General features: G+C 46.2%; 1 protein-coding gene across 1 annotated transcript in view; it reads right to left on the bottom strand.

Annotated features, from left to right (window-relative positions):
- Positions 1–15,960: 15,960 nt before the first annotated feature.
- LOC101572112 (spectrin alpha chain, non-erythrocytic 1-like) overlaps positions 15,961–21,641 on the bottom strand; it is a 12,095-nt gene continuing 6,414 nt past the window's right edge. The window contains 5 exon segments of the mRNA XM_023704722.1: positions 15,961–17,134; positions 17,136–17,199; positions 17,202–17,737; positions 17,852–18,840; positions 18,883–19,098. Coding sequence (XP_023560490.1) covers positions 16,249–17,134; positions 17,136–17,199; positions 17,202–17,737; positions 17,852–18,840; positions 18,883–19,098 — 2,691 coding nt within the window. The 3' untranslated portion in view covers positions 15,961–16,248.

Genomic DNA, 21,641 nt, shown 5'->3' with positions numbered 1-21,641 from the left:
TACAAAGTCATTCACGTAATACAGCCGGCAGACTAGGATCTCTGAAGTCCATGCCAGGAAATTAAAACCATAATATCTGCTGCTTATTGAGCACCTACTGTGTGCCAAAATTCATGTTAGATGTTTTTCTTTTCACACCATTATTTAAGATGAGTTCTTCTAGCTCATACTATTTAAGGAGGAAAGTAAGGCTCACAGGGAAGAAATGACACAGGTGAGGTTACTGAGCTGATCAGTGGGTGTGTCTGTCCCTATTACACATACCACGCCTATCTGCAACATTTCCTTTTTCTTTTTCTTTTTTGAGACAGGGTCTCACTATGCAGTTTGGGCTGGCCCTGTGCTCACTTTTGTAGCCTTCAGGCTGGTGTCAAACTCACAGAGATCCTCCTGGCTCAACCTCCTGAGAGCTGGGATTACAGGTGTGTGCCACCACACCTGGTTCCAGAACCGCACCGTGGGCGCCTAGATCTGGGACTGAGATGAGGCATCCGGGGCTGAGACCACACAGCATGTGGTGCCAGGGTTCGAACTTGGATCCTTGTGCTTGCCAGGAAGGTGGGTATGCCTCTGAGCTATCTCTCAGGCTCCTGTCTGCAATATTTTCACTCCCAACTGCTTACTAGCTTATTTGGTTCATTGCTGATCAAAAGCTGGCTCGTGAAGGATGGCCAGGAGGGTCTACTAGGCCTAGGAAAGGTCATCTGTGCTGTAGCATGAAGTCCTCATCAGTAAGACCACTATTGCCAATTTCATATTCAGCCCCAGATTCTCCCTGTCTGAGGCCAACACGCCACTGCCGCTGGGGAGGCCAGCCCCAGCCTAGATGAGGGAGATGAGGCTTGGGACCTGGGGAGACAAAAGCATTTCCTGAACGTGTCCTCAGCTTAAGCTGGGAGGAGGTGGGAGGTAGCAGAGGAAGTGAAGAGAGGCTTCATTCTGTCCAGGCCTGCTCCATGTGCTGTTCACCCCTGGTGAGTTCTGGTGCAGCCTTTCTGCCTCAGCTTTCCCAGCTAGATCCAGGAGCCTCAGGAACAGGGCCTGCCCTATGTCCTTCCCCAGCCAGGCCCATGAGTCTAAGTTCCCGCCTCATGAGCCACCCTAGCTGGGCCCCAAATGTAGTGAGTCAGGCCCCCAAGGTAGGAAAAAATGATCTGCCACGGAAGTCGGGGAGGACGGCAAGACCTGTGGGGATAGAGCCCACTCTTATTCAAGCTTTCCCTACCCTACTGGCTGTTGCTAACACCCAAGGTTCTCAGGTCACTGTGTCACCACACACACACACACACACACACACACACACACACACACACAGAGTATATATCCCTCAGAGTCAAGTCCAAGTACATTTCCTGAGCTCTTCCTCTCTGACAGCCTGTGAGCTGGACCAATGCTGGTGACCCAAAGAGGAGCACCTTATCCTTCCTTATCCTCAGGAAGGCCACCAGCCCAATTAGTAGCTGGGGCCTTGTGGGGCCAGGGTTGTAGAAGCCTAGGTGCTGTGCAGCAATTCCCAGCTCCACTCCCAGCTTAGAGGAGCTCCTTCCTGGCTCAGCTGCCCACCCTAAAGGGAAGAAAGGTACACCAAACTTCAGGCCAGCCTGTCACTGCTGCTCAGCTGTGTCTCCTGTGTGAGTCACTTCATCTCGGTGTGTAGCAGCCACTTTTCTGTAAGCTGGATGCTTGTCGTCCACAGAGCTGTGGTGAGGGGCAAAGGAGCTAATGCATAAAGGGCTTGGCATCCTACCTGGCCCGCTGCAGGGCTTACTGAATGGAAACTCTTATTCTTCCACAGAGCCTCCTACAGAGCGCTCTCCTCCCCAGTCACACATGTTCTTACGTGTTCATGCATGCTTTGTGTGCCACACACATATTCCTCGCTCTTCTTGCATTTCCACACACGTGCACATGTTCACGCCAAGCTCTCGTTCTTTTTTACTTCCAGATGGCAAACGTCGGTTTGTCCTCTTGGAATTCTGAGTCTCTTCCCCACATTCTGTCATAGTCACGGTCGTCCTTGCGGGACTTGGATCTATGCACACTTGCTTTCTATTCTGGTGGCCGTTGTCCTTGCCCTCTCCCTCCCTGCCTCATCCTCTGAGACCCAGAAGGGCACAGTATCGCACCCAAGGTCACACAGCTAGGAAGTTCTACTTCTAACTCTACACTGGCAGCCCAGTGGTCTAAAGAGAGGGGGTGAGCCTGGATGACACACTTGTCCTAGCTAGAGCTCACCCTTGGAACAGCAGACTGAAGGTATAGGGAGCAAGAACCCTAACCCAAGGACTAGAGTGGTGCCAACCAGCACCACCCAGAGAAGCTTCGCAATTCTCCATCTATCATTGTCTCTGGTCGCCCCAGGCCTCTTGTCTCTCTCCTACACTACCTTTGCCTCCATGTGCCTCCCAGGTGTATGCATCCCTTCCCACCAAGAATCTTGAACCCCCAAGTCAGGCAGTGTGAATGGCTGCTTCCCCCTGGAGCTGTTACCTCTGGTTAATCTTCACAGCATCCTTGAACTTATTATTGATAGACCAAATCTATCTATCTATCTATCTATCTATCTATCTATCTATCTATTTAATTTAATTTTAAAGAGAAAAAGAAATCATAAGAAAGACAAAAACAAAGCACCATAAGACAATAAAGGTAGTACAGGATTTCAAAACAAGAACAGATCAAATTTAGAGATGAGAAATACCATGCTCTAGGCACAGCCGGGCTGCATCGCACACCCGTCAACCCCAGTTTGCGAATGCCTCTATCGCCAGCCAGCTTCTTCTCACCCTACTGCACATCCTTCCCCCACCCCTGCCGCTCTCTTGTTCTATGTTCTACCCTCTGCCCCCACCTGCCCTGCTAGCTGGGACCAGCTGGGCTCCCTATGTGGGACCAGGCTGCCCTCCCTCCTCCGTGAATACCTTGCTTTCCCCAAGTAGCTCTCTCTCCAGGTCAGTCTCAGGGCAATCCCAGGGTGGGGCCAATACTTCCCACTCTTCCTGCTGACTGTGCCACACCCCTGGAGCTAGGTCTAATCAGCCCAGGTGGGTAAACTCTATAAATCTGGTTTCACTACCTTGGCTGGGGAAAGAAAGAAAGGTCCTAAAGGCCAAAGGTCCAAGCACTCATTACCCTCAGCCCCTGCCTGTCCTGTCTCAGCTGCATGCCTGCTTTATGGGTGTTTGCCCTGATATCATCATGATCTGCCAGGTGCCAGCCTGGTTCTGGGTCAGGTTGCTAGCAAGGAACACTAGTAATGGAGAGGAGCCCCTGCTCTCTGAAATCGGCCTAGTCTGTCTGTCTCTGTTTCTGTCTCTGCCTCTGTCTCTCTGTCTCTGTCTTTCTCTGTGTCTCTCTTTCTCTCCAGTGTCTTGCTATGTAGCTCAGGTTGGCCTTAAAATCACTATGTAATGTAGGCTGGCCTTGAACTCATGGCAATCCTCCTGCCTCAGCTTCCTGAATGCTGGCACTATCAGCATGCACCACCATGCCTGGCAGTCTTTCTCTCTTTACCCCTACCTCATGCCGTTTTACCCTCCCTCTGGACTCCTGTCCTCTGGACATCTGTCCAAAGCCTGAAGGCTTGGTACAAGCAAATGGCCTACCCCACACTTGAAAAGTGCCTGAAACAGCATTTTGAGAGTTAGAGCATGGCTCTTTGTGTATAGTGGGTGGACAGGCTTGAACTGCAGCTGGATCCCAAGCTTGTCTGCAGGCAGCCTTGCCCTCCTGTGTTTCACTGATCTGGGCTTGGCCTTGTCCAGCAGTTCCGCATGCTGTCTTCTCTCTGGCCCAGCAGGAGGGAAGGTTGCAGCACCCGGCCCAGTCCATCTGTTGCTTCCTTACTGTGGTTACCTGAGGGATGTGCAAAGAGGTGCCTGGCCATTTATCACTGTCAGGAGCTTAGGAATCTGAGGGTAAGGAGCAGCAGCTGTCCCCACCTGTCACTGACCTCAGCCTAGTTCCCTGTCTCAGAGTGCTGGCAGACCCGGGGAAGGATGATGATACTGAGGAAAAGTCACATTGTTGTCCGGGCCTATGCGTAGCTCCTTAGCGAACACATTGGACACCATAGGCTATGTGCAACACCAAGAATACATGGAGGACAAGCACTACCCTCCTCCTAAGGCTAAAGGGTCAGGTTCTGGGTGTTCTCCACTGATAACCCCAATCTGCTGGGAGATGGGCTGGCGAGACCTTACTGATGTCCTGGGAACAGCTAAGGGGCCAGACACAACTGGCCAGATGACTACTAGCAGATTCTACGAATGGCACTGGGGCACATCACTGCCCTGACCCAACTCTGCCGGGGTCGTTGACGTTGAGACCTCCCTGCAGACTCACCTTCACAACTTCTTTCATTTTGTTGAGACAATCTTCCTTCCCACTGACCACGAGGAAGGGCACAGGGTCTAGGCTCAGAGCACTTCCCTGCGACAGCCCCAGTTTCTTCATCTCTTCCTAAGCTCTTAGGAAGCCCTCCTTTCTGCCTACCCGGCCCTGCCCAGACCTCTACCTCCTCAGAGCTGTCTGTGAAAGGGTCGGGGTAGAGATGAGACCCTGACAGACCTCACCTTGGCAAATAGATAGCACCTTCCTCACCCAGAAGCCGGGCCCTCAGAGGCATACAAATTTCTCTGGGCCAGCCAGTTTGTCTCTCACAGTACCTCTCCAGCACACAAAGTGGAGCCTGTGGCCCTCTCTGCCTCTTGAAAAAGTGGGAGTGTGGAGCGCAAATTTTCTTCCCAGGATTCACGACCTGGATGGAACTCAGTGCAATCCCTTGCCTGCCTCAGCTGGAAATATAGGCATATGCCACCAAGGCCAGCTTAGAAAAAGTTTTTAAAAGTAATTTTTATTACTACATATTTGCAGTGCATAATGTTTGCGTGCCTCTCGGGGAGTTAGTACATGTGTATGACGGATTTAATTCTTTTTCCTTCCTCTTCCCTTTCTCTCCTGGCTTTCCTCATCCTCCTCCCTCTAGCTCTTGGAGTATCCTGGGAAGTCTTTTCCTTTCTCAGGCAGTTCCTTATTTCTCAAGCTCTGTTGCCCCCCAGTGGCTAACTCGGTACATGCAGCCTCAAAGCTGGCTCTCCCTGAGCCTCATAAATCCCCAAGAATCCAACAGGAGGCCAGGATGTTGCCAACTTCCAGTGCTGACTTGGGCTGAATACAGCCAGGACAGCTCTCCTTTTTCTCCACCTCCCTCTGCAAACTGGAATCAGTCTTTCCAGGCAATATTTAAGCACCTACTTCTGGGTGGCCTTCCTCAAAAGCCCTAGTGCACAGGGTTTGCTCCCTCCTTTGAGCTCCGTATCCGGACAGTACTGCCTGTCACTTGCATTTCTCATTATGTGTATGTGCCTTAGTTCTCCCGGGAAATGCTAACCTGGATCAGAAAGCACTGTTGCTCGTTTATCTTCTGTATACCAGCCGCACATGGGACCAGGCACAAAGGAGGCATTCAACAAATGCTAATGGTGATGGCGGTGATAGTTACCATTTAGTAAGCACCTACTACAGCCCAAGTGCTTTGCATCCATTCTTTCATACAAAATTCATTTTATATACAGACGAATAAATCTGTGGTCTCTGTCTCTGTCTTTGTCTCTGCCTCTGTCTATCTGTCTCTGCCTCTCTCTGTCTCTGTCTCTCTGTGTGTCTCTCTTTCTCTCCAGGGTCTTGCTATGTAGCTCAGGTTGGCCTTAAAATCACTATGTAATGCAGGCTGGCCTTGAACTCATGGCAATCCTCTTGCCTCAGTTTCCTGAACGCTGGCACTATCAGCATGCACCACCATGCCTGGCAGTTCTTAGAAGTCAAGGAACTTAAATGACCTCTCCTGGCCAGAAAGAGGCAGCACCTGAAGTTTGATGCAGATCTCTCGGGCTCCAAACTACACTACTGCGTACGGTATGTCCTTTTGCCCTCAACGTGATGGAAGGATGATTACAACTCAGCTCTGACAGCTTGGCTTTATTTGGGTTACATCAGAAACACACGTGGTCCATGCAATGAAGAGAGCTGCATGCACCCTGCCACCTCCTCTTACCCCATAGTAAGCCTTCTCTACTTTAATCACTTGGAAGGGCAGATCTCCCCCACTTAACTGGGCACATTCCCAGGTCCTGTCATACAAGGAGGCTGTGGCCAAGTAGAAGACTCCTACAGACAATACACACCTGGAAGGGTCAAGAATCCAAGGCTACAGAGGGATATTCCGTCAGCGATTCCCCCCAGTCTCTCCCAGGAATCAATGCTCACAAATACCGTGGGGCTTCCCCTGGGATCCTGGCACATTCTGGGCCAAGAGGGTGAAAGAAGCAACAGAGACACCTGCCCGACTTCCTGCATCCCATGCATACCAAGTTAGCCATCACACACAGACCAGCTAGCACCTGTGCAGAGAGGGGCCCCGGGCCAGATCCTTACCCCAGGCTTTCCCTTGGCTGAGGAATTTTGCCTCTCCAACCTGGTGACCTTGGCACTCTTATCCTTTCTTCTTCCCTAAGGAAGCCACTTGCTTGAGACTTTTTCAGTCACTCGCTCTTAATGTGAAGGGTGTCTGCTCGGGTTGGAGGTGAGAAGAGCCCAGGGCAAGCGCCCAGGTGATCGAGCTGTCCTCTGCTTTCCATGCCTGCCCTTTTTGCTGGGGTTTAACAGATTGGTACTTAAAACTCAGAGCCCTGAAAAAGCACCCCAGTCCATTTCCCAGGCACATTCCGCAAGGCAAGCAGCTTTCAGGTTTCCCTTTGGATCCTCCACAGGCACTTTATTAAGGAGTTTTATGACCAAAGTGAATGATTGGTAACATTTGCTTTTGGAAGTGTTCAGGATGAAATTACCACCTCCAGGCACTAAAGCCCAAGACTCTGTGCCTGTGATTTCCCATTTTCCCTTTGCTTGGTGCCAAACAAACTTGCTCTCTGGGAGGAATCTTGGTTCCAGCAGAAGGACCTCTCAGTGCCCACTGCTGCTAAGGGGTGTCGTGGTCTTCCTCCTCCGAGCCCACAAACCCTCACTGGGTGACTCAACGCCCAGTGGCTGAAGCTGCCTCCCAGCCATGCTGGCTGCTCAGGCTGACCACTGTGCCACACATAGTATCTGCATCCTGGGAACTCATTAGAGCTGCTGGGCTCGCATGCTGGCGCCCCTCACAGCAAAGCCTACCCGGGCACGAGCATGTCCCCAGCAGCTGTGCTGGAAGGCACTCGGGCCTGCAAGCTCTTCTGGCACCCTCGTCACCCCCTTGGGTGAACTCAAATCGCTGGAGTCACTGTGCCTGGATAGGCAGTGTGGGGGCACATGCCAGTCCACACAGGTCAGCAGGGATCTATGGACGGAGCAGGGATGTCACCCAGGCCTGAAAAGCCAGTGGTGTCCACTGTGAGGGCTGGGAGCCAACGTCCTGGAGTCATTGTGATGGTTAAATGAAGTATGTGAAGCATTTCTGCACTGTAATAAATAACCACCAGAGGAGTGTCAGCCTTTACTAGCTATCTTTTTCTTTTTCTGGCATTGGGGCCTTGGGGCTTTCACATACCCCCAACACTTCTCTCTTCTTTTCTATTACTGCAGGGTCTCATTTGCCTACGTTAGCATGAACTTCTGATCCTCCTACCTCACTCACCAGAGTGCTAGTATTGCAAACGTGCCCCATTCACTTTGATTTTTAAATTTTGGGATCAAGCCTCCCTAATGCTCAAGCTGGTCATGAACCTGCAATCCTTCTGCCTCTGCCTCCCAAGTAGCTGAGATTGAAAGTGCATGCCACCATATCTGATTTTAAGCTGCTTTTCTGACCTCCTCAAATATTTCTGTGTGTTTTATCTTGGCTTCCATATTCATCATCTTCTTTGCTTTTGTAGGTTTTTCTTAGTAGCTTATAAAAACAATTTATACATTAAAATACTCGTTTTTATTGAAATTGTTTTGGGTTTGGACCCTAAATTACTTTTTTAATGTATGTATTCAGTACAGAGTCTACAGGGTCTCACTACGTAGCTTGGACTCATAGTGATCCTCCTGTTTACAGCCTCCCAAGTGCTGAGATTACAGGCGCACACCACCACGCCCAGTCTCAATTGCCATATCATCGTGTGCAGGGGGTGGGGCAGCATGGCATGCCGGGAATCAAATGCCAGCCGCTGCACTCTGCCTAAGCAGGTGCTTTAACCCGCTGAGCTATCTGGCTGGCCCATATTTCTTATTTTGTAACAACTTTATTGAGATACAATTTGTATGCCATGGTAAAGAAAATGAGGTATTTATATACAATGGAGTATTACTCTGCCATAAAAAGGGATCAATTTGAACCATCGGTAGTAAAATAGATATACCTTGAGACCATAATGTTAATGAAGCAAATTAATTAAATATCACATGACTTCTTTTGTATGAGAAGCCAAAAATATAAATAAAAAGCAAAATAAGAGATAATAAGAAACAGGAGGGGGACCAAGAAATGGAGGGAAGGGAGAAGGAAAGGGCGGAAAGAGGATAAAAGAGAACTAAGATGTGTCATGTATGTGTACTAACTCCCCATGAAAAATATAATCATTATGTAGTACAAACATGTACTAATAAAAGAATTTAAAAATAATTTATACACTGTCTTGGTTATGTTTTTTGTTGCCAAGACAAAGTACTAAACACCTGCAAGTTAAAGGAGAGTAGGTTTATTAGGGTCACAATCTGTAGAGGTTTCAGTCCATAGTTGGCTGGCCCCAAGGCAGGGTGTCACATGGCAGAGGGAAGCAAGATTTTAATATACATATATAATTATTATATATTATATATTATAATTATATCATAATATTATAATATATATAATAAAATCCTATATATAATCTCCAAACCATGCTCACAGTGACCGAAATTTCACCTCCTGATATCATATCCAGCTATGAAACCATCAGTGGACTAATCTAGTATCACACAACCAGGATGCAGTTACCTGCCAAAAGCCTGCCTACGTGCACATGACGCTTTGAGGAGGGGACATCTAGAAACAAGCCATAGCATACACCATAACATTTCCCCTTTGGAGTATACAGATCAGCAGATTTTAGTACATTTGTATTGCTGCATAAATTTCACTATGGTCTAATTTCAGAATATTTCACCACCCAGACAAATTCATATCCATTAACAGTCACTACCTGCCTTAGGTACTTTCTCAATATTTGGCCAAAAAATGCCTAATATCAGACTGGGCATGGTGACACCTGTAATCTCAGCACTTGGGGGGCTGAAAACAGGAGAATCACTATGAGTCACATCTACACAGTGAGACCCGGTAGACCTTTTATTAAATATATAGAAAAAAATGCCTAATATCCACCCACAACTTAATACAGTAGAGGCTTATTTTTGCTCATGTTTCACAAGTTCTAGTCCTTGTATGGTCAGTGGCATAGAAGGGACTGGATGGAGAAAATCTGTTCAGGTCATAGTGGCCAGGAGGTACAGAGAGAAGGGAGAGACAGTAATATCCAGATATCCTTCTGGTTCTGCCCCTGGTGACCTATTTCTTTCAACCAGGCCCTACTTCCTAACACATTTATCTATAGCACACCCATGATTCAATCATCTTTCTACTTTAAAAAAAATGTATTTGGTACAGGTTCTCACTACGCAGTGCAGATTCTTAGTGATTCTCTTGTTTTCAGCTTTCCCAGTGTGGGGATTACAGGCATGTGCCACCATGGCCTGGTGGCTCAGCACACCTGGGGGTGGGGCCAGTGTGGCATGTGTTACTGGGGATGGAAACCTGGTCCTTGTGCTTGCTTAAGCAGGTGCTTATTCTGCTGAGCTATCTTGTCGGCCCTGCCTTTCTACTTTTATTTTATGGAAAAAAAGTAAAACAAAATTTCATAACAAAATAATAGGAGAATAACAATAGGTAATGCATTACATGTTGTTATCTTTAAAGTAGCTGCTCAGTGTGTAAGATATGGACATAAAATTTTATCAAGTCAATATTAGCATAGGGGCCAGGGAGATGGCTCAGTGAAATAAGCATTTCCCTGGCAAGTGCAAGGGTCTGAGTTCAATCCCCAGTTCTGCAAAAAAAAATTTAAAAAAAGAATGCATGAAAAAAAAAAAAGAAAAAAAAAAAACAAAACAAAAAAGGGGCCGTGGAGATGGCTTAGTGGAATAAGTGCTTCCTTGGCAAGCACAAGGGTTTGAGTTCAATCCCCGGTTCCGCAAGAAAAAAAACAAAAAACCATATTAGCACAAACCTTCCTTTTTACTATTAGTGTCTATTAGTGTGTCTAAGAGACACTAATAGTATCACTAACTTTCCTTTCACCATTCAACTCCCCACCCCATGAGCACATGAAGCTTTGGGGTGAGATCAACATGTAAACCATAACATTTATCTCTGACCCCCCAGAGACTTCTATGTTTCTTTATGCAAAATTCATTTAAAGCAGCTCTAAGAATCACCAGTCTTAACACTTCTAACATTGCTGAAAAGTCCAAGTCCAAGGTCTCTTCTGAGACTCAAGGAAAAGTCATAGTTGTGAGCCCCTGTAAAAATAAAGAAGCAAGTTACACACTTCCTACATACTGTGTGTACTGGTTGATATATTGTGTCAACTTGAGAAGTTTAGAAATTTAATTAAGTGACTCAGCAGGGAGCCGGGAGTCATAGTTGTAAATATCCTCATCCTGTGCAAGAGGAAGGCATGGACCTTTGTGTGAGTTCTACACCCCCAGCTCCAGGGTAGCTTGTTTATAAGGTAAGGAGGAGAGAGAAGCTTGCTACAATCTACAGCTGCTGCCCTTCTCTTTGCTCTTAGCTGTTCTCTGCTGCCATGTGCCATTCTGCCTTGGAGCCAGCTGAGTATGGACTGAAACCTCCAGTAACTGTGAACTAAATAATCCTTTCCTTCCTTCATTTTGGGTGTTGGGTATTTTGTCCCAGTAACAAGTGAATAGTAACCAAGACAGAATTGGGTACAAGAGGAGATGGGTGGTTGCTGTGGCTAAACCTGACCATGTGGACTACAAGTTTTGGGGAAGAGATAGCAAAGGTTTGGAGATGTCACCTACAAGCAAAGCACTGAAACAGCTTCTGCTGTTCTGTTTGGGAAATTCTAGTCAGAGCTCAGACCAGAAAACTGACAGAAAGACCTGTGAAGACCAGGCTGGGGAGGTTTCTGCTGGGAAGAAAGACTGTATTGGTTGGTAGACTGTGGATGATTTGTGTTATGGCTTGGCAGAAAGTTTGTCTGCATTTTGCTCCTGTTCAGAGACTTTGCCCGAGACTGAGGTTAAGCACAGGGGACTAGTTAATCTTGCAAAAGAAATCTCAAGGCAGTCAAATATTGAGGCAGTGGCGTGGCTGTTGTTGGGGGCTTTTAACCAGATTTATGTTGAGAGTCAAGAGCAAAGAGCCCAGAAGAATATTTTAAAATGTTGTGAGTTTGGCCAAAAAGGGAGCGCTAGGATGGCTGTAGAATACAAAGACAGAGCTGATATCTCCACTGCCCAGGAGGAACAGGAGAGTAAAAAAGATGTCCTGAGGGCATCACAAGAGGTGGCAGGTTCTCACCTTTGCAGCCTCAGAATTTCAAGGATGAGGGACTTTGCTTTGAGGAGAAATCCGCAGAGCCCCATGTTCCAGAATGGAGGCAGCAGCCACAACAGGTTCCAGAATGGAGGTGGTGGCCACACCAGATTCCAGAATGGCGCCAACATAGAAAATTTGTTTCTCAAAATCAGGGTCAGAACACTCAGAAATCCAGGCACTCAACCGCTACGGCCAAGAGAGGAGGAAGCCTGGCTATTGTTCCATCTGGCAGCAGACCTTGGCATCATCCATGTGGCATTGGTTTTAGGCTCATACAGAATACAGGAGTTCTGAGGTTAAGAAGGCCACCACCTAGATTTCAGAAGGCCTGGGAGGTCAGGCAATGTGCCCCTGAGAGGGCAGTGTGTAAAGCTGTGAGTGAGAAGCCTATTGAATGGAAATCTCAGCAGTTGTAAAAAGCCAGGAATGTGGATTGTCTAAGGAGAGAGCAAAGTCAGCCCCAGAGAAAAGCCACAGGAGCTACCAGCAGAAGTGCCATAGGGGTGGCATGCAAGGTTTTTGGTGCTCACAATTCATTACAGATTGCATTGGGTATTCCCCATGGAACTACAGGAGGTAATGTTTGCCCTTCTGGATTTTGGACTTGTTTTGGCCCCAGGGGTTTGTATCCTGCTGTGTATACCTTTTGGAATGGTAATGTTTATCCTGTGTCTTTGAATGTTGGAAGTGTTTAACTTTTTATTTCTACAGGGGCTCACAGCTAAGAGTTTGACTTAGATCTTGGAGGCTTGGGACTTGGACTTTTCAGCAAGGCTAAAACTGTTAGGACTTTGGCAACTCGTAGAAATGGACTAAAATGCCTTTTTCACAAAGGGATGTTCATGAGTCTATGGGGAGGGGGTGCCCAGGGGCAAAATGTCAGATTCTAGTGCAATACAATGTTCAAGTTATAAAATGTTAATAAGCCTGTCTATGTACCTGGAAACTGGTTTAAGGAAATGTCTGTTTGCCAAGTTGACAAGGGGTGGATTGTGGTGGTTGATACATTGTGTCAACTTCAGAAGTTTAATTAAGTGACGCAGCAGGGAGCCAGGATTCTTAAGTTTGTAAACATCCTCATCCTGTGCAAGAGGAGGGCATGGACATTGTGTGAGTTCTACACCCCCAGCCCCAGGGTTTACAAGGTAAGGAGGAGAGAGAAGCTTGCTACAATCTACAGCTGCTGCCCTTCTCTTTGCTCTTAGCTGTTCTCTGCTGCCATGTGCCATTCTGCCTTGGAGCCAGCTGAGTATGGACTGAAACCTCCAGTAACTGTGAACTAAATAATCCTTTCCTTCCTTCATTTTGGGTGTTGGGTATTTTGTCCCAGTAACAAGTGGAAAAGTAACCAAGACACAGTGCCATAAGATAAACATTAACATTTCAAAAGGGAGGAAGGGGGACAGAAAGGGATGCTACCAAAGCAATATCCAAACCAAGCAGGGAAAACAGAAAAGTCTGTACTCCATGTTCAGCACGTGGGACAAGTTGTGATGACATCAGAACAGTAGATGGCTTGAGTAGGCCTCCTTTCATGGCATTGCCTGCTGTAATCCTCTTAACTTCTCTGTTGGGCAGGCTCTGCTCACTGCCTGTGACCTTCCTCAGCAAACATTCCATGTTCCTGGCTTTAACTTTCTGGGGTCTTTACTGCACTTTTGGCTTCACTCTCATAGATTCATGTGCAGCCCTCTCAAGGACATGTTGGCTGGCCTCCCAGACCTTCTTCTAAAATCTGGGTGGAAGGCTCCTTGACCCTAAGACTCTTTCATTCCGTGCATCTGTAAAACCAGTACCACATGAATGACAACAAGGTCTGCCACCAGCTCAAGCAGCGTCTTCCTTAAATCATGGCTGCAGAGGCCTCTGAGTGCCTGCATAGCTGAATACTGTGAACCAAATCCTAGGGAATCTATGCCTAGATGGCCCTTTTGCAACTTTGGGCCTATGAAGGTGAGGGTTTTGTTGCTTCTTGCCATGCAGATGCCTGAAAGGCATTTTTTCTGTCCTCCTATGTGATGGTTAATTGTGTTGTCAATTTAAGTAATAAAAGTGTATCTGATTGGTTCCACTCAGTTCTGAGTGTGTCTGGATCATGCAATTACTGATGAAGGAAGCCACACCTTGTATATGGTGGCACAAACCAATGGGCTTGTACCTTGGACATCTGTCTTCAATCTTCCAGTGTAGACTTTTCAGCCTTCCAACCTGGTCTTCAGCCTTACAGTGCAGACCCTCTGGCTCCCTAATGTGTACTTGCATAGAACTCTACAGAGAGCTCCAGGTCTTCAATCTTTGGATCCTCCAGTTCTCCAGCATGCAAATTGTTCTTTTGCATTCTTCCACACCTGACTCTCTGTAGGCAGTCACTGATGGATAAATTATATATATATATATATATATATATATATATATATATATATATATGGTGTTTTCTTCTTGTGAACCCTAGCATACATCCTGATACAGAATACTTGCCTTTCTTTTTACTGCAAATCATTTTAGGGGCCAAGCTTCCTGTGCTCCAATTTTATAAACCTTTTGTTTCTGGAAAAACTAAAAGAAAATATTTAAATGGGTTTTTTGCTCCTGTTTCTCAGCGTAAATTTTTTTTAAAAGCAACAAATAGAATCCATGACACAACATAAACATTTGGCAACCTTGAAATTCCTTCATGGGATTAATTAGCCCACTACCCTTAATCTCGGTTTCCTATGAAATCTCACAGCATGAGAAAAATGCGGACAATTTTTCTGCCAGAGCATAATACATTTGACCTGGAGTCCAGCTGCCAATAGTCTTGTTCAGAACTATCACCTCTTTTTTTTTTTTTTTTTTTTTTCGGAACCGGGGATTGAACTCAGGCCCTTGCGAGAACTATGACCTCTTGAGTCTGATCATTTCTGTCTGCCTTTTTTTTAGTATTCTGGTCTCCTGAGATCTGAATCTCCCATCATGCTCAACTTATAGCATTCAAGGGCTGCTTCTCTAGCTGACATCTCTGACCCTTCCCAACCTCCTGCACGAACCATTTCCAAAGGCTTCTACATCTCATTGTCAGACAGCATCCCAGCATTGACCCCACATCTCTGGTACCAAAATCTGTTTTAGTCCCTTTTTCATTATTAGGACACAATACGCAACACCCACAACTTAAAGGGTGATTTTGGCTCACGCTTTCAGTCCATAGTGTGCTGGCTTCAAGGCAGGATGGAATGAAAGCAAAGAAAGAGCTAGCTCACATCATGGTGACCAGAAGTCAGGGATAGAAGGGAGGAACTGGGGAAGGAGATCTACCCTTCCAGGTCGTGCTTCCAGTGACCTGCTTTCTGTGACCTGAACCTACCTCCTGCCAGCAAGTTAGCTACAGTACCCCCATGGTGTGTTTACCTTTAAAAACCTCTGCCTATGAATGCATGTGGCTCCTAGGGGACACCCAGATATTAACTATGACACTACCCATTCCATTCCTTCCTCCCCAAATCCATGCTGACTGCAAGTCTACTTTCTTTCTCAAGGGATTTGCCTATTCTGAGCACTTCATATAAGTAGAATTGAACACCATTTAGTCATTTGTGACTACACACATAGTACTTATTTGTGAGATTCATCCATGTTGTAATGTGTGTCAGTAGTTCTTCTTTTATTGTTACACAATGTCCCATTGTATAGACATACATACCACATAATTTTATGCATTTATCTTTTGATGAGCATTTGGTAATCTTCTATTTTTGCCTCTTTTAAATGATATTGTTGTGAACATTCATGTACAAATTTTTGTGTAGACATATATGTTTAGGGGCCAGGGATATAGCTCAGTGGAATAAGTGCCCACCTGGCACATACAAGGTCCCAAGTTCAATCTTCGGTATCAAAAAAAAAAAGATATATGTGTTTGCATTTCTCTTATATATACTTGGAGTGGAATTGTTTGGTCATAAGGTAATTCTGTGCCTAATTTTGGGAGGAACTAAAAATTATTTTGCCAAGTGAAGTATTATTCTGTATTCCTATCAGTGATGTATAAGGGTAAAAAGCTGTCCACATTCTCCTGAACACTTGCTATTTTCTAATTCTTTGATTATATTTATTCTAGTGCTTGTCAGCTGCCATTGCATAATGGTATGGGTTTACATTTCCTGGTAATTAATGATGTTGACAGGATTTTCATTTGCATAGTGGCCATTTGTATATATTCCTGAAAGAAGTGTCTATTCAGCTAGTTCACCCATTTGTAATTGAGACATTTGTTATGTTGTTGATTTGTACATATTCTGAATAAATTATGGATAGAAGTCCTTCATAAGGTCTATGATTTACAAATACTTTTCCCCATTCTCTGGGTTCTATTTTCAGTTTCTTTTTTTTTTTTTAGGGGGAGAGGGAGTCCTTTATTTAACGTCATTTACACGAAAACAAGATTTGGGGTAGGGGGAGAACACAGGAGCACAAGCCAGCTGCTTCGGATCTGCTACATCGGAATGAGGGCAGCTGGCTCCATTGGGTCTGGGTCCCCACAACAAGGCGGTGATTGTGGCTGCATCAGAAGCGGTCTGTTGAAGCACCGTTTCTACTACATCTTAACCAAGCAAAGTGGGCTCACGGGTACACAGAGTGACACTGTCTGCAGGGTGGACATGCGGTGGGCAGGCGGGTAGGGGTCAGTTCACGAAGAGTGAGCGGATGAACTCCACGTAGTCGAAGGCCATAGGCAGCTCACGGCCCCTGCTGTCCACGTAGGGCTTCATGTGGGAGATGCAGTAATTGACCTGTTCCCTGGTCAGGATCTGGTAGGACTCCTCCTTGGTCATGTAGGGCTTCCCCTCGGAGCTGAGGGCCTGGAAGGCGCTGTCAATCTCCTCGCTGGACTTGACATTCTCTGTCTCACGACTTATCATGAAAGCCATGTATTCTTGCAGCGAGACATGGCCGTCCCTGTTGGGATCTACTGTGTCTAGGGTTGCCTTGAACTCGGGGTCTGGCTCCCCTTCCTCCACCATAGAGAGGTCGTAGTCCAGCTAGCACAGACAGGACTTGAACTCCTGGTGGTTCAGCCTGCCAGACTTGTCCTTGTCAAAGTGTTTAAACATCATGCTGAATTCCTTGAGGGCCTCCTCGGTCACACCTGTGGTGTTCCTGGCCTGGATCTGCTGCTCCAGGTTGTGCTGCATGTGCATGCCCAGCTGGTCGAGCTGGTCCCACTGCTGGGCCAGGCCCATGGTGCTGTGCTCTGTGTACTTATTGTCCAGGATGAGGGCCTCCTCCATGGTGGCCCCCAGATCCTCGATCTTCTTCAGCTGGCTGTGCATGGCTCAGATCTCCTGGTGCTTGCGCTTGGTGGCTTCAGGCTGGGACTTGAGGGTTCCAGATTCTTCCACCATGCAGGACCCGTCGAGGAGGTAGGTTCTGGTCTCCTGGATCCACTGGTGGAAAGCGTTCGCGTGCTGTGTGAACTCCTGGCGCAAATTGTCGTTCTCCTCCTGCCACTGCTGTTCCTTCTGCAGCTCCAGCTCATGCTCCTTGATGATCTTCTGCAGGTTCCTCCAGGGCCTCCATGGTGAACCAGGTATAGGGGTTGGAGGCCACGCAGAAGCTCTTGATCTGGCAGTCCTGCGCAGCTGGTTGAAGTCGGCCTGCGTGGAGCTGAGGGAGGGGCGGAAGGTGTTGTGGGCCTCATGCAAGGCCTTGATCCCCTCCAGGGAATTGCAGTGCACTGGGTCTGCCAGGTCCTCTTCTGCATTCTCAAACAAGCTGTTGAAGACTGACGCCTTTTTGGCAAAGGTCAGGAAGAGGTCCTTCACTTTACAGAAATGGCTCTGGGCCTCCAGCAGCTTCTTCCTGGTGGCTGAGTTGACCAGAAGCTGGCTCCACCACTTCATAAGTGAGGCGTGCCAGGCCTCGATGGCCTTTGACTGGACATGCTTGGTGCCCAGCAGCTGGTCTTTGAGGGCAGTGATGTTGGCGATGCCCTCCTGCTGGAAGTCCTGCAGGCCAGCATCAAAGGTCTCCTGCTTGGTGAGGAGGGTCTGGACGGAGGACAGGTCTCGGCCATAGTCATCTATCTTTAAGCTGTTTTCCTTTTCACCGATCCAGGACTCCACCATATTCACTTTCCAGTTGAACTGAAGGAAGGCCGATGATGAATCATATGATTTAGCTGAGTTCAGGGGCTGAGAATACAATGACTGCAGCTCTATTGAACAAAATGGCCAGGATTTCTGCTTCAAAAGGATACTATCAAGAAACTGAAAATAGGCAAACATGTTTGCCTTCCTTTGGGCTGCGGCCTTCTCCAGGTCAGACACCTTCCCATTCAAGGACTTCATCTTCGAGGAGATGTTCTCCTCATGGTGATTGTTCTTCTTAATGAGATCCTGTCCATTGGTGCAGATGTCATTCACGTGGTCCTTATGCACAGTGAAGTCTGTCTCAAAGGCCTCGTGTTTTTTCAGTAAGCCCTGGATGGCAGTAAGAGTGTCTCCATAATCTTCACTGGCCACCAGTGTCATCTTCTCATTGATCCACGCTTCTTCCTCCTCCACATTGGCTACAAACTGCTGATACTCCAAGGACTCTTCTAGTTGCTGACCCCGCACAGCCACCAACTGCTTCAGCTCCTGCCAGTGCTCTACGAATTGGGTCAGGCGCTGCTGGATCTCCTCCTGCCCAATGGAATTGTCATCAGACAGCTTCTTGCCAGTGTCAAGGATGCCCTGAATGGCTGGCTCATGTGCAGCCAACTCCGCCACTAGCCGCTTGTGCTTCTTTCTCAGGTTCTGCACACCAGTGAGGTCACGGCCATAGTCCTTGGAGCTGACCAGCAGCTTCTTCTCCTTGATCCACGACTCCTTGTCATCCATGTCCCAGAAGAACTGGTGCAGGCGGTGGGACTCACTCAGCTGGGCGCGCTGGGATGCTGCCATGCTTTTAATCTTCTGGAAGTGACCATTGATGGTGTCCCTCTTGTCCTTCACTTGGGAGGTGTCAAAGGCACTGCTGGTCATCAGGCTGTTTGCCTGGCTGTTCAGGTCCATTAAGCAATCCTCATGGGCTGAGATGTCTGCCTCCAGCAGCTAGTGCTTCTTCAGCAGGTTGTTCACAGAGGCCAGATCCTTGCCGTAGTCTTCTGATGCCAGAAGGGCCTCCACCTCAGAGAGCCAGAAGTTGAAGTCCTTGATGCCTGTGTTGAAGTTCTGTTGCTTGTTGGCCTCCTTCAGTTTCTGGCTTTTCTCAGCTGACTTCTGCACCAGGAACTACCACTGGTCAGTGAGGGCAGCCAGGCAGGCCTTCACGGCATCCTTGCTGCCAGCACAGGCGCCCCGCTCGATGAGGGAGTTGCCCGTGTCGATGACCCCGCGGATGCAGTCAGCATTGGCATGCAGGTCAGCTTCGAAGGCCTGGTGTTTCTGGTGCTTGCTCTGGATGTTTGTGGGGTCCTTATATGACTCATTGCTGGCTGTCTGTAGCTTTTTACTGATCCAAGCCTCTATTTTCAGTTTCTTGATAGTATCCTTTTGAAGCAGAAATCCTGGCCATTTTGTTCAATAGAGCTGCAGTCATTGTATTCTCAGCCCCTGAACTCAGCTAAATCATATGATTCATCATCAAATTGAAACTTCTAGGGCTGGCCTGATAGCACAGCAGACTAAAGCTCCTGCTTAGGCAGAGTTCAGTAGCCGGGTTCGATCCCTGGTGTGCCCTGCCGGCCCCTCCTCCAGGACGCACAATTGAGACTGGGTGTGGTGGTACACGCTTTTAACCCCAGCACTTTGGGATGCTGTAAACAGGCAGATCGCTATGAGTCTGATCTAGTACTGTAATCATGTAGACCTTGTAGACCCTTCCCTAAATACAGAAAAAAAAAACCCAAACTTCCATGAATGTGCTAAAAACAACTTCACTGCATACAACTCTGCTCACCAGAAGATACCCATTGTATCATAACCTTCATCTAAAAGCTTATCACATTCTTCTAACTTCTCTCTATCACCCTAGATATGAGACAAGCTCTCTGTAATCACCACCTCACATGATTACTCCTCTGATGTCCACTAGCATCAGCAAAATTTCCTTTCTTCTCCTCAGCTCCTGACTAATATTGACTCAGTTTTTCCTGCAACAGTTTAAAGAAGTTTTTAATTTTCACAAAGCTCGATTTGTTAATTTTCTCTTTTATATCTTGGGCTTTGGTGTTGTGTATACAAATCTATTGCCATATCTGAGGGCATATGGATTTATCTATGTTTTTGTCTAAGGGCTTTATTTTTTATTTATTTGTTTTTTATATATTTGGTACAAGGTCTTACTATGCAGCTCAGACTTGTAGTGATCTGTCTAAGGGTTTTAAATTTAATCTCTTACATTCGTCAATTGGACCCATTTTTTAGTTGGTATTTTGTGTGTCTGATGTGAAGGAGAGGCCTAATTTCATTTTTTTCATATGAATATCCAGATGTCCCTGTATCTTTGTTGAAAATGGTTTGCTTTCCCCATTAAATTGTTTTGGCATCCATGTTGAAAGTCAATTGACAATAAATACAGAAGTTTATTTCTGGAATCTCGATGGTATTGAGATTGAACTATATATCTGTCTTTATGCTTTATGCCACAGTCTTGATTCCTGTGGCATTATAGTAAGTTTTGAAATTAGGATGTGTGAATTCTAATGTTTTTCTCTCTCAAAGTTCATTTTATCTGTTCCGGATCCCTTGGAACTTCATATGCATTTTATCTTATAAAATCTTTTAAAAAGCTAACTGCAATTTGATGGGGATTGTATTAAATTTATATGACAATTTTGATATTAAATTTAAAAGACATTTTCATTACATGAGTATGTAGCATGAGTTTTCAAATATGTGAGCCTCCTTTAATTTCTGTTAGAAATATTTCGTATAGGGCCGGGGAGGTAGCTCAGCAGCATAAGTACCTACCTGGCAAGCACAAGGTCCTGAGTTCAATCCCTTCAACCCCAAAAATTTTTTTGTAAGCCTGCAGCAGTAATAATACATGCTTATAATTCAAGCAGTATGGGAGGCTGAGGCAGAAAGATTTTGAGTTCAAGCCAAGCCTTACCAATTTACCAACTTAATGAGGCCCTGTCCCAAAATCTTAAGCATTGTACAAAGGGCTAGGGTTGTAGTTCAGTGTGAAGATCCTAGATTTGGTTCTTAATATTTAAAATTTTTTGTAGATTTTAGGTTATAAGTCTTGAGATTCTTTCACTAATTTTATTAATATTGTATTCTTTTTGATGTCTTCAGAAATCATATTCTTTTCTTAATTTCATTTTTGGATTATTTATTGCTAATACATAGAAATATGTAGATTTTTACATTAATTTTTGTATTCTACAGCTTTGGTAAATCTGTTTGTTATGTTTATATTTTTTGGTAATTTCTTGGTATGTGTGAGCTTATATCATCTGTAAATAGAGGTAAATATATATGTCTCTTGTGATCTTAATATGTTTAACTGGGCCAGCCAAATAGCTCAACAGATTAAAGCATCTGCAAGTAGGCGCAAGGGCCAACGTTCCATCTCCAGTCCTGCAGTTCCTGCCCTACCCCCGGGGCACAGAGAAGGCAATTGAGACTGGGCATGTTGGTGCGGGTCTGTAATCCCAGCTCTTGGGAGGCTGTAAACAGGCGGATCACTGAGTCTGATCTAGTAGTGAGACCCTGCACACCTTGTAGACCCTTCCCTAAAATACAAAAAAAAAGAAGAAAAGAAAAACATTATGTTTAACCTCCTTTCTTGCTTTATTCCCTTGTCTAGAGTCTCCAGTAAAATGTTGACTAAAGGGGGTGAGAGCAGACATCCTTGTCTTACTCAAGAATGCTGGGGGGTGGGGCTTCAGTCTTTCATCACAAAATAAGATACTAGCTGTGGGGGCTTTGTGGATACTCTAGTTGAGAAAATTTCCTTGCAGTACTAGTTTGAGTGTTGTTTGTCATGATAAAAGGATGTTGAATTTCATTAGATGTTGCATCTGTGCTTATTGATATGATCACATGCTTTTGGCCCTTATTATAGTAATATAGTATATTACATT

The sequence above is a fragment of the Octodon degus genome, unplaced genomic scaffold (genome assembly GCF_000260255.1).
Source record: "Octodon degus isolate 3935 unplaced genomic scaffold, OctDeg1.0 scaffold00201, whole genome shotgun sequence".
In the NCBI taxonomy this organism is placed as follows: domain Eukaryota; kingdom Metazoa; phylum Chordata; class Mammalia; order Rodentia; family Octodontidae; genus Octodon; species Octodon degus.
This window is presented reverse-complemented; position numbering and strand designations above follow the sequence as displayed.